This window comes from Morone saxatilis, unplaced genomic scaffold, assembly GCF_004916995.1.
Source record: "Morone saxatilis isolate NCDOM2014 unplaced genomic scaffold, NCSU_SB_2.0 Contig22, whole genome shotgun sequence".
Classification (NCBI taxonomy): domain Eukaryota; kingdom Metazoa; phylum Chordata; class Actinopteri; family Moronidae; genus Morone; species Morone saxatilis.
This window is the reverse complement of record NW_023339785.1, coordinates 20690899-20703193: the sequence shown is the minus strand read 5'-3', so window position 1 is coordinate 20703193 and position 12295 is coordinate 20690899. Positions and strand designations below refer to the sequence as shown.

The window sequence follows — 12295 nt, the reverse complement described above, 5'->3', positions numbered from 1 at the left end:
TGTGTGTGTGTTTGTGTGTGAGCGAGAGACAGTGAGACAGAAAGAGAGCATAAGCATCACATAGCCAGCTCACTGAAGATCCTCCACCTTTTCTCTCACACTGAATGAATCATAGGCTCTGAGCTATACTGTGTGTGTGTGTGTGTGTGTGTGTGTGTGTGCGAGTGCTTGCACTACGTGTGTGTGTGTGTGTTGAAGATCTCTGCTGTTTATTACATCACTATAATACCGTAATTAGGATTGAGATCAGAAGATTATTTTATGCAGGGTTCATCAATGTCATGCAACTTGTGCGAATGTAGACAATTCTCTTACATTGTACGTTTGTTACATCCCAGCGAACGTATGTGTGTGTGGTTGTGTGCGCTAAGCAGAGATGCGATCAGGCAGGATAACCAGGGTAACCGTCTCTGTAAGCCCACTGCAGTCAGTCAGCCAAGATTAGAAGGCAGAGATGTTGCTGATGATAAATTAACTCGCATGCGTGACCAAGCAGACAAATAGCCTGAAAAACAGTCAAGGTTTATTTAGAACAAAGGCAATGTGAAGCCATGCTTTTCATTTGGCGTATTTGCTCATGATACAACTGCACTTTGCACTTAACTCATGATTTAAGTGCAAATTATAGCACAGACAATCTAACCACTGTGTCTGGTTTTGTTCAGTTGATGTGAAGGCAAAAAAGTAGCCCTTATCTTCTCCCACAAAAAAATTACAGATACCAACAAATGAAATCCATGCTCTGTAATTTAGATGTTAGAAAATGTCATCTGTGCACCTCAGGGTTGGCTGGTATCGGTGATGTGTTGTTCTGTCTGTGACAGTGTCTTGTGGGCATGCCTGTGGACAGACTGTGACAGGAAACAGTTTGTGTGCTGGAGTGATGGAAGTGGTGATGTGGAACAATCTGATGAAATGATTTCTGTTTCACCTCCTCCAGCTAGGTCACAGCATCCCTCGCGGACTAAAACCAATCTCAATAACTTTCTGTCTTTCTCGTTTTGTCTCTCTCTCTCATTCTTTCTCTCTTTTCTTTCTGTCATTTTTATTCTGCTTTCTTTACTTCCGATGCCATCTCCAGTGTAAGACCTTAGCAGGGATATGCGACCACATCATCTCTCTGTCGTCAGACTCTCTGGTCTCTCAGTCTGCCCACCTGGAGGTGGTTCACCTTACCAGCATCATGCCCAGTGAAGGGCTGGTAAGGACACACCTGAGCATGTGCACACATGTATCCAACAGAGCTGTTTATAAAGATGCACTGATCAATATCTTCATATAAACCATGCACCAAATGACTGTGCGAATGGGGTTGCTGGTGGTGACAAACCCACAGAGAGTTATCACCTTACTCTGCAGTTCCCCTCGGCTCTACAGTGTTTTATCATCTTTTAGCTCAGTTTTGGCTTACTTCCCTGCCAAACTCCACCCTCAACAACCTTGTTTCGAGCAGAGGCAGGCAGCTCTGATAAAGACACTAAGCTATCTGCCCAGTAACAGCCGAAAGTTAGCAACTAGCCGGTGAATTTGGTGGAGCATTTAGCAGCTAAAGAGCCAGACATGACTTTAAATGAATGCTAATGTTGCTCCACATCTGCTGGATGTGTAAATAGGCAAATGTTTGCTAACACGTTTGTTATGACAACTTTATAAGGTCATACATAATGTGTCAGTGTTGTGGTGTTTAGCTTGTTACACTGCTCCTAAAATCAATGCAGCTTTTAATCCTCTGGGGCAAGTCCAAGTCAATGCTAAAGTCCCAAAGGATAAATCCAAGTAAAATCTTCATAACTAAATCTTGAATTTTATTTAGTTTTTTACACTAATTGAAGCTTATTGTGTTTTTACCTAACTGGATGCATGGGACTGATAAATAAATATTCAAGGTGTGAAGGTGTATCTTATTCATTATTTTTAGATAGATCAAAACTTGAGACTTAAATGTTTTTGCTTTTAAGCCTTGAGTCAAGTCAAGTATAGGCGAAGACAAGTTAATGGAAATACATGAACAAAAACAACAAAAGCAGATGATTTCATACAGAACTCAAGGGGTCACTGAATGGTTTGAAGAGTATACAATTGACAGGAATCATACACTATAGACTTCAAAGTCATCCCAGTTGAAACACCAGTGGAAGATTTTGGAGCAACATCTTAGACGGCACTCTCTACTACCATCATCAAAACACAAAATGAGACAGTAGAGTTCCAGTAGAGTTCAAAGACTTAGAGAATCTTTGACATTTCATGTTAGTTATTCCTTTAATTTGTCACCTATCTGTGTGTCAAGTCTCAAACGTAAAATATAGATATATATTTCCCTGTGTACTCTAACTGCATTATACTGAATCCTCCTCTGTTTCAGGGAATGTATATCAAATCAACATATGATGGACTCCACGTTATCACCGGAACCACAGAGAATGTGAGTTTTTAGTTTCACTCAGTCAGAAGCTTGACACTCCACCAGACACAATTTATGTTCTCAAATTCCACAATGACAGTGAATCTGTACGTTAATATATCCTGCATTTGATTCCATTATCCCTTCTCCAATTTCTGCCTCTGCAGTCTCCAGCAGACCAGTGTAAGAAGATCCATGCAGGGGATGAGGTGATCCAAGTCAACCACCAGACAGTGGTGAGTTAAAAAGCTTCCAAAGGCAACACTGTAGTCATAAACAATCACAGGAAATGTACTGCATTTCGACTGTGAATACATACTGCAAACTGTCTGTGTTCTCCATTCTGTGCTATGTTGGGGATATGTCAAGGTACATGATGTCTGCTACCACCACCACCACCACCACCACTGCCGCCATGGTGCTTCCTGTCCTGTGCCTGTGTCGCTATGTAGGCTAATTAGACTTGCTGCGGGAGCAGATTATAGGACGATTGTTACAAGACCTTTGTTCAGTCCGGCGTGATTGTTAGCTCACTCTTTCTGGAATTTGTTCCCATTGTCGTATTAAACCCCTGAAGGAGGCGTCTGGTTTGAAATATGAACTCATGTTCCACTTTCAGACTTGAATAAGTTGTATTTCTGCCTTCAACTCATCACATCAGAGGGAAGCACAAAAATGGGCAGCCATTTTAAATGGAACGGTGCCTTGTGAGAGCATGTGATTGAGCGCGCTATTGCCTGCGCTGTCAGCTCTGGCACAAACGATTTGTTCCAGCGTTTATTTGAGATTTCTGAGGAGGAGAAAAAAAAGATTTCTGTTTATGTGTAGACGTCTTTTGTGTGCTTTTCTGCGTTTTACCTCGTACGTCTCGATAGGTGCTGCTCATGCGAAAGTGTGCATGCAGGCACTTGGGAGCGGCGTTGATTGACGCGTGAGGGAGCTGCGTGTTATCTTTCTCCCTCTCTCTCCTCGGGGTGACAGTGCAGATCGCACCCTGCCAGGCTCTCAGCTCCAACCCCTCATTACTCCCACAGCTAGACCCTCACCACTCTGATCCCTCACTCTGGGGGAGGAGATAAGCAGGGGGGATACAGAGGTGTGTGTGTGTGTGATGGGGTTTGGGGGGTGAGGTAGTCAGGGGATGCTGAGAGGAGGCAGAGCTGGGAGAGAGTTGGGGTGAAAAAGGGAGGAGGAAGTAAAGAGGGACTTAGGGAAAAGAGGAAGAGGATGAAAAGAAATGGAGGGGAGAAGGGGGGGGAGAACAGCAGAGGGAAGTCTCCAGTCAATATAGCTCTTTTTTCAACCCTAAATCGAGCTGCTGAAGAGGAAAGATGGATACACACTACCAGCAAACTCTCTGTCAACATCACGGCTGATAAGTTTATCTAGTGAGGCTCCATATTTAAAAATTAGATTAGTGTGAATATTGAATGAACAAATTCCATTACATTATAGAATCATTATGTAGGCCTATCCCACGTATTTAGCAACAGCGCTGCCTTCATGTCTATGCATGAGCTTCTGTTTGAGACCCACTTCAAAACAGGACTAGCAGTTTTTAGCTCAGCTTCTCTTTTGAGGTAAAATGTGGAATTTGCTCAAATAACAAACTGATTGTTTGAAGAGGCAACATAATTATGTGGAGGTAATAGCATCTGGGAAAATAATGAAGACCCTAGGGATTTGAAAAACCTCTCCAGCAGCAGTTTATGCTCTATTATTATTTTGGTAGGTCTCTCCCTGTTTCCCTCTGCTCTCTACGTATTTGCATAACAGAACAATCCTAAACTGGCCTGGTTAGATTAGGCTTTGTGTTTGCTGTTAACATACACTGTGTGCTGCCCACCATTGTGGTGGATCTAACAAGAGTTGAGAAGTTTAGCATGATCAAGTTCCAACTTAGTTCACTCTCAGTTCAGTTAATTCAGGATTTCCCTTTGGCATAAAAATGTCCAACTCCTTCAGAAGTGAATGAATTCTCTGTTTAAGGCTGGACATTATTATATTATATGTATACTGTATATTACTACATTATGTTCAGAGGTCTTGTGTAACATGGTAGATTGGTGGTAGACACCTACTTGCTAGGTGGTTGAGGTGGGTGGTGGGCGTATAAAGTGAAGAACTGTCATACTGGGGTTCAGGGTTCGTGTCTCGACTGTTGCAACAGAGACACTTTAAGGTTAGGAAAGACTGTAATTGTGGTTAGGTTTAGGCAAAAGAAAGCACTTTGGTTGAAAGATTGTGGTTTGGGTTAAATGTTTCTAAAAAACTCAAGTCACTTCTGACTTCTGAATAATGCTGTGGTCACTACAAGTGAATAGTATTGCAAGATTACCTATTTTGGCAGAAAACTAATTAAACACGTTGTCAGTGAACATTTTACTGATACATTCAGTATCAACATTTTTGCCCCCGCAGTAACAACATTTCCTTATTATGTTAATAGAAAACCTAACTCACTCTGCATTACGATTCACTCGAAACATATTTCCTGTTGCAAATTGATTTAATTTCTCAATTTCGAGACAGGACTGAATGAGAAGACTGATATCACTTTCCTATCTTCAATATGAAGCTACAGCCAGGAGAGGGTTAGCTTAGCTTAGCTTAGCGTAAATACTGGAAGCAGGGGGAAACAGGTAAACAAACAAGATGTAATCTGTTAATTAGTGAGCTTTAGAGGTTCTGGTAGGCAGGTTCCTTTTACCTTTTGACAGAACCAGGCTATCTGTCCCCCTGCTTCCAGGCTTCATGCTAAACTATGCTAACCGGCACCTGGCTGTGGATTCATATTAAACAAACAGATACAAGAGTGGTTGATTTTTTCATCTAACTCTCAGCAAGAAAGAAAATAAGGGCATGTCCCAAAATCTGAAACTATTCCTTTAAAAAGGGCTGAAATAATAAATGTTGTCTGAACACAAGCAGCCATTCAAGAACTTTGTTTAAAACTGGAAAATGTCTTATTTAAACTGACCAGATATGCAAAGATTTTTGATGTAGTGAGTGACACATTTATTTTAGTACATACAGTTCGATATCTAGCCTTATTTCTGTCAGGAGGAAAATAATTTCAGTTAAACAGTTTGAATTTATACTTAAATCAGATCACAGATTAATGATTGCAGTCCTGGTGAGTCTCAGTGTGTCCTTTTATTTCAGTGGGCAGAACAGGACAAAACATAAAGTAACTTACTTGTCTTGTTGCTGGTGAACGCTGGCTGAACCCAGATGTCTGAACTGGGCCAAAGAGAACAGGAAACAGGCTACTAAAGGCTGACACAGGCTGGTCATCATTATGTCAGGAATAAGGTCAGAGCAGTTCTGTCTGTGTGTGGGTGAGAGTGGGTGAGTGTGTGTGAGCGTGGTGGCCTCTGCGGACACTTCCAGTAGCTGAGACCCGTGTAGCCAATCAATGGCCTGACGAGTGCTGTGAACTCTGGAGACAGGCTGGCCGGAACCATGTGGAAACACTGCAGTCAGCACTCCTGTCTTACTCTCTTACCATCTTGCTCTCTTCCTTGGTACTCAACCATATTGACTAAGCCACCCTTTATTTCAATATGTTTTTAGACCAGTGGTACTGGGACAGTGTGGTGCATTATGGTAGTGTATAGTTGTATTGGTAGCCACAAAGTGTCAGAGGCATGGCAGCTAAATAGTTTTTATGCAGCAGTTAGGTGTAGCATCAGTAGCCTGGATATCACATGAACCATATTAAAACTAGTAAGCACTCAGAGAACATATACCTTTTTGCCAAAGTTGCATAAATTTGTTTTGAATGGTTTTAATCTTCATTTGGCTCCAGATCTACATGAAAACACACATTGTGATATTTATTTTTGCCTTGATCCTTGACCTTTTGCAGTGCACTCCAATACCCACATACATATGATATAAAGGGTTCACTGCAATGGAAAAAATAACTTATAGAGTGATAAAAAAAAATGCACATGGGAGACCTAGTAGCTCACCAGGTGAAGCATGCACCCTGTTTGCTGTGGCTGGTTCCTTGGCACTGCAGCCATGGTTCGGATCTGGCCTATGGCCCCTTGCTGCGTGTCACCCCCCCTCTGCCCCTTTCCTTTCTTCGCCTGTCACAAGCCAATAAAGGCATAAAAAGCCCCCATATATATATATATATATATACATATATATATATATAATACACGAGACAGACAATTATGCTAATTTGCTGATGGCACCCATCATTTTTGGACATTACCTAAATCACGTCTGGGAATATTAGAGCCTTAAAAGGGACACATTGTGAAAAATTTCAAGTGAGTCAGACTAATGACAACTGAGCTGTTTAAATGTGTCATGTTGCTGTAGTGCAGAAAGGTAGGATGCACACACAGAGAACAAAAAGGGATTCAGACTGGAGTCTGGATTTTAAATATTTGATACCTTAGAGGGCTGTACAGACAGTGGACAGAGTGCAAAAGGGCAAACATTTCATTCCATGTTGGACTTTCTTCAGTCTAAAGTGAGGCATGCATAATGACCCAGACTGACTGACACCTAGTCAGTGATCTAGAGCTTGATTGAACACAAATGAAGCCAACTTCTAATTTCCTGGCATTGGCACATTCTCTTACACATATTGGTATACATACAAATGTTAGCTTGTACACTGGGAAAGGGACCCACTGGTATAGAAAGACAAAAAGATAGAGCCACACTAATTTTTCATTTAAGCCACTGGGGTGTAGCACTTTAAAGGTCCAGTGTGTAACTGAGTGCCCAGTAGTCATTATTACATTATTACACAATGTCTCATCACTACATTATGCCTTCATTTTAATCTCAGCTACACACCTGTGCAGTTTTGTGACCGCATCTTGCATGGTGGTGACACTATTGCGGTAATAAAATCTGCCCACAGACATATAAACACCTGCCAAAATACTGAAGATCACCTCTGCATTAGGCGCCCCAGATGCTTAGAAGTTAAGACACTGACCATGGACTGCATTGTCTCCAGTTTAAGTCTAGTGTGGAGACCTTTGTTGCATCTCTCTTTCCTTCGTTAATAAATGATAAATGATCAGTAGCGTGTGGTGTTTTGGACAGGTAGTATCAGGACCCGTGTGTGGTGGTTCGCAGCAACAGTTTTAAAAGCTTAATATCTGTGCGTGGTGGTTTTCCTTCCTCAGCAGATTCGGTCGCTCTCAGTACATCTTGTGTGTGTGTGTAGTGGTTTGCAGCAGTTGTTTTGGTAGCCCGATGTGTGTGCTCCTCAGGTGGGCTGGCAGCTGAAGAATCTGGTCAACGCTCTGAGAGAGGACCCATGCGGAGTCATCCTCACGCTGAAGAAAAGGCCCCAGAACACCCTGAGCTCCACGCCGGCTCTGCTCAGAAACGTCCGCTGGAAACCACTGGGCCTGCAGGTAAACACCAGCAACACATGGACGCCCTTAACTGCAGTATTATTACAAGCTATTCTCCACATCCTGACCTGTAAAAAAGCGCTGATTCAATGACATGCTGCTCTCCAAACATTATTTCTAACAGATTTCTAACAAAGAAGCAAGAAATTGAAATTTGAAGTCTCTTCTTGTACTTGCACTTAGTTACAGTTAAGGATTTGAAGTAGCACTATGTACAGTAAGCTGTGTTGTACCTCTGGCTTTATCTTTGACTCACTCTCAGCTTTTGTTTTTTACTGCCCACACTCTTTCATTCTCCTACTGGCATTTTAAACAAATATTTTCAAAGAAAACCTGTTCACTGTTCACTTGACCTTGTATCAATCCTCCTGTTGAGCGTTTCAACAAATCTCTTATTTTTTATAGCCTGCTGTACTGCTGGCACAGTTCAAAGCCATTCACAAATGTGTTGGTAGCAAAGCCTACACCTGAAGAGAATTTCTAAAAAGCATATTTAGATTGCAATAACTCAAAATTGAGATAGTGGATAGAAGGATAGAAAATAGCAAATTAAAATTTCTATTTGCGCTTCATAGTTGTGTTTATAAAATGGCCTGAACTTCTGCAGGAGCTAGTGCAGGGCAATACAAGGTCACCAAAGGGTCCATCCACACTCCCACTCACATTCATATTTATTGAGGCTTCGGTCCTGAATTGTTCAACCTCTCAACCACCTCCTTTTCAAAAGAAAGTTCATTTTTAATGTACAGTATATCTAAAAGTAGGAATGCTTGTTTGAAGCCTTACAGCTCAGAGCGGGTATACACTTTTCAATTCAGGGCAAATACTTGGTAAAACCGTCATTCACTCAGAGTCCAGAAAAATAACTCAAATTTTGGTGCACAAAAAGACCAAGAGATGGACAGAGGGGTGAGGTAAAGGCTATGACTGTCTGGTTTCTACATGTCTGTGAGCATACATGTGTACAAGTATATGTAGTGTTTTGGGCATATGGTTTCTATATATAATCCTGTAATAACCATAAACCCTGCTGCAACTTCATCACCATCTCTGTCTTTAACACGGTTGCTGCCTTGTTAGATCATCGCTCTAAGTTGTTACCACAAGCTTATTGTTATATTTGCTGCTTGCAACAGCAGAGGATTGTGGGAATTCTACCCTGATGGGCTGCTAAGACACAAACGCGCCGTGAGCGCCCAGATCAGAGTGCCGAGATATCTTCGGGAGAAGAGAAGAAAGGAGTGTTTTAGATTTGTTCTCTCTCAGAAAGACTGGAGCTCTTAATTATTCATAAGCAACTACAGGCAGCTCCACTGGCTCTGAAACAAGAGCCGCTACTCAGCAAATACTGGAGATAATGCACTGAATCCAAAATATCCTGCTAAACAGCCTGCATGTCCGTGTGAGTGTGTGTGTGTGTGTGTATGTGTGTGTGTACTTGTGCACACATTTCTAAGCATGGCCGTATGCATGCTTGTCCATCTGTATGTGTCAAAGCAAGTGTGTTTCTGTTTGGGCACGCATGAAGAGATATGTTTTCCGTTATCAGCCGCGTTGCTCCTTTGAGAGGTGAAGGAACTGGGTCACTGCTCTCTGTAAGCTTGATTTTAGATACAGACTGTATGTACACACTCCCAAAACAAACACACATACAAACACATGGGCACTCATACCTCTAAGCCTGGCTTTAGAGGATGAATTGTACGGCTGTGAAGTTTAGCCCAAATGTGGCAAATGTTCAGCTGGATTATAACTGAATCCACAAAGGAAACAATTTATCTTACAAATTATCATGTGATTCCAGCCCCAAATCCCTCCATGGCAACCTCTTTTATTCTACTAAATAACAACACATCTCTCTGTCTCTCTCTTTCTCTCTTTCTGTGTGTGTCTGTGTGTTTGCATGTTGTTTCTGTCTCGTCTTACAGTAGGATGGAGTAAAAGCAATTCAATGATCTGCTGTAATTACAGTGATGCTGGCAATGATTTTAACAGATAAGTTGAGGATTACTGTGATGCTGCATATCACACACATGCTTGCAAGCTGCGCTTCGGCAAAATGTGTATGTAGGGCATAATTTCCTGTGTGACTTAAGGCCACATAAGCGTTCATATCACAGTTCACTTCACCGGTCACACGTGTGCCACACATTGTCCGTGACCCTGCTTTCATAAATATGTTATATGTTTAGATACATAAATAATTACTCTTTGAGAATGCATGCTATTTTAGGCAACATGTATTGGCTATGTATTATTGATGGGCCAACTGAATGGTTGGGGGTTATAGCTTCTTTGACGTCTTATTTACATTTTTTGGTCTATTTTTGTGCTAATGGCAGCGAATGCAACTTAAAGCTCCAGTGTGTAACATTTAGGAAGATCTTTTGGCAGAAATGGAATATAAAGGTATGTTTTCAGTAGTGTATAATCACATAAAAATAAGATTCTTTATTTTCTTTTACCTTAGAATGAACCGTTTTTATCTTCAGATGAAGCGGGCCACCATGCTAAACTGCCATGCTACAGTAGCCCAGAATGGATATTTTTCTCGCATTTCACATTTATTTATTATATATCAGTATTTGACTACAATGTTCTGTAATAACCTAATTGAATGTATGCAAAACTTGAATAATAATAATATTATTAGTAACACCTGTTATTTTCCTTCTAGTCAAAATGTCTGCTGTTAAAAAGGCCTAATATATATTGAAAACTGCTACATGTGTAAATATTTTTACTTTTTATTCATACTGTTTTTAAAGTCCCTTACATAGTCAAAATATTATATGTTAAGCATATTCAAGTGTGTGTGTGTGTGTGTGTGTTAGTGAGTTTTTCATGTGTGCTTGTAAAGGTGGTGGGGATGGGAAACATTAGTCTGGGGAGGATATGAGCAGTAGATTTTAAGGTAGTTTGGAGTGGACGCAGCAGGGGTCAAATGGTTTAAGTGCTGTTTTAACAGACTGGAATTTTGCCTGCTGTGGAGGTCCCATCTCTCTCCACTTCTACCCCCATTCCCCCCTCCCCCCTTCCCATGCAGGCAGCAGTGGGCTGTAATCACTAAATTACTGTTTTCACTCTCAGCTCCAGTCATCACACTGCACAGCTCCCCCGCCTCACTCTCCCTCTCCTGCACTCTTTCTTTCTGTCTCTCTCGCTTTGTCCTATTTCCTTTGCTCTCCCCGCTCTCTCTCGCATCCCTCTCTTTCCACCCTGTCTTCATTATTTATTGTGAAGCCGTCTTACTGTAAGCTGCCTTCATAAGAGGAAGACTGTGAGAGAGAAAGAGATGAAGATAGAGACAGGGCCTGGGGATGGAGGTAGCGAGGGTTGTGGGGAGGGGAAGGGGGGGGTGGGGGGGCAGAGGAGGATGGAAAGTTTGGAATATGAAATGAATTCGCCTAATGCACTGCTGATGAAATGATGAAACACTGTGCTTTCTTAATGAGAGTGCTGCCTGCCTCGCCATCACTCGGGCTCCGTGTCTGTTTATCCATTCTGTCCACACTCCCATCTCCTCTCTAAAATGGAGCGTCCTCCTCAGACATACAGTAAAACAACCCATTTTTCAAAATCTGGAAACCTCGTCCTCGGGGAGAAATTGTCTGTATGAGCTACGTATTTGTCACCCCAGCTGTTCCGGCTGTGAACAAATATAATTCACTTGAAATTTGGACTGAGTTTCCATGACATCAGAAGCGAGGCATCCTGTCCTCACAGAGGACCTGATGACAAATGAATCTACGTGTCCTTGAGTCAAGCTGAGGCAGGAGGCCACGCTAGCTTTCCTCTGTCCTCTCCTTCTCCTGTGTAGCACGGGAGAGGGGTGAGGAGAGTGGGGAGGAGAGGAGAGGTTGTCATGGGAACAGACATGGAGAGTCCTGTGTGAGTGAAGAGGCTTGAGACAAAATGACAGAATAGCAAAGCGATTGAACGTGGGAGAGGCTGCACAGTCAGACAGATATAAAAAAAGACAACATACACAACATGGCAGCTCGGTGGAAATAACTCTCTTGTTTGTGATTCAGTGTTAAAACGAGTGCCGGCTGCAGTATAAGGAAGATATTACAAATAAAAGGTTCCCTTCCCTTGTAACACCGTAAACTGTGTGCTTGTTTGTTTTTCTGTAAGGCAGGAAAAGATCTGATGCTCAGTTTTTGCAGGTTGTGCTCCGAGAGCCCCTCACCATCTTCCAATTATAATTCAATAAAAAGGTGCTAAAATAGAGTCATTCTCTCCTTCTTCCTTTTGTCTTTCTCCCTTCAGCCGGTCCCCACCAGCCCCACCAACACCTCTCCTACACCCGTTGGAACTTTGGGAATGTCCAAAATGGACGCCCCCAGCATGCAGGACGTCTATATCCTCTCTCCTGTCTCTGGACTCTACAGCACCAGGTCAGACACTTGCACACACAGATGTTTGATGATGGTGATTACGTTGATTATTATGATCCTGTTGATGACACTGATGACAGTGATGAGGACAACTC

General features: G+C 42.1%; 1 protein-coding gene across 1 annotated transcript in view; it reads left to right on the top strand.

Moving 5' to 3' along the window:
* si:ch211-26b3.4 (connector enhancer of kinase suppressor of ras 2) overlaps positions 1-12295 on the top strand; it is a 55318-nt gene that overhangs the window by 26240 nt on the left and 16783 nt on the right. Inside the window, exons 7-11 of the mRNA XM_035668769.1 lie at positions 1082-1201; positions 2366-2425; positions 2572-2640; positions 7654-7800; positions 12073-12200. Coding sequence (XP_035524662.1) covers positions 1082-1201; positions 2366-2425; positions 2572-2640; positions 7654-7800; positions 12073-12200 — 524 coding nt within the window. The remainder of the gene's footprint in view (positions 1-1081; positions 1202-2365; positions 2426-2571; positions 2641-7653; positions 7801-12072; positions 12201-12295) is intronic.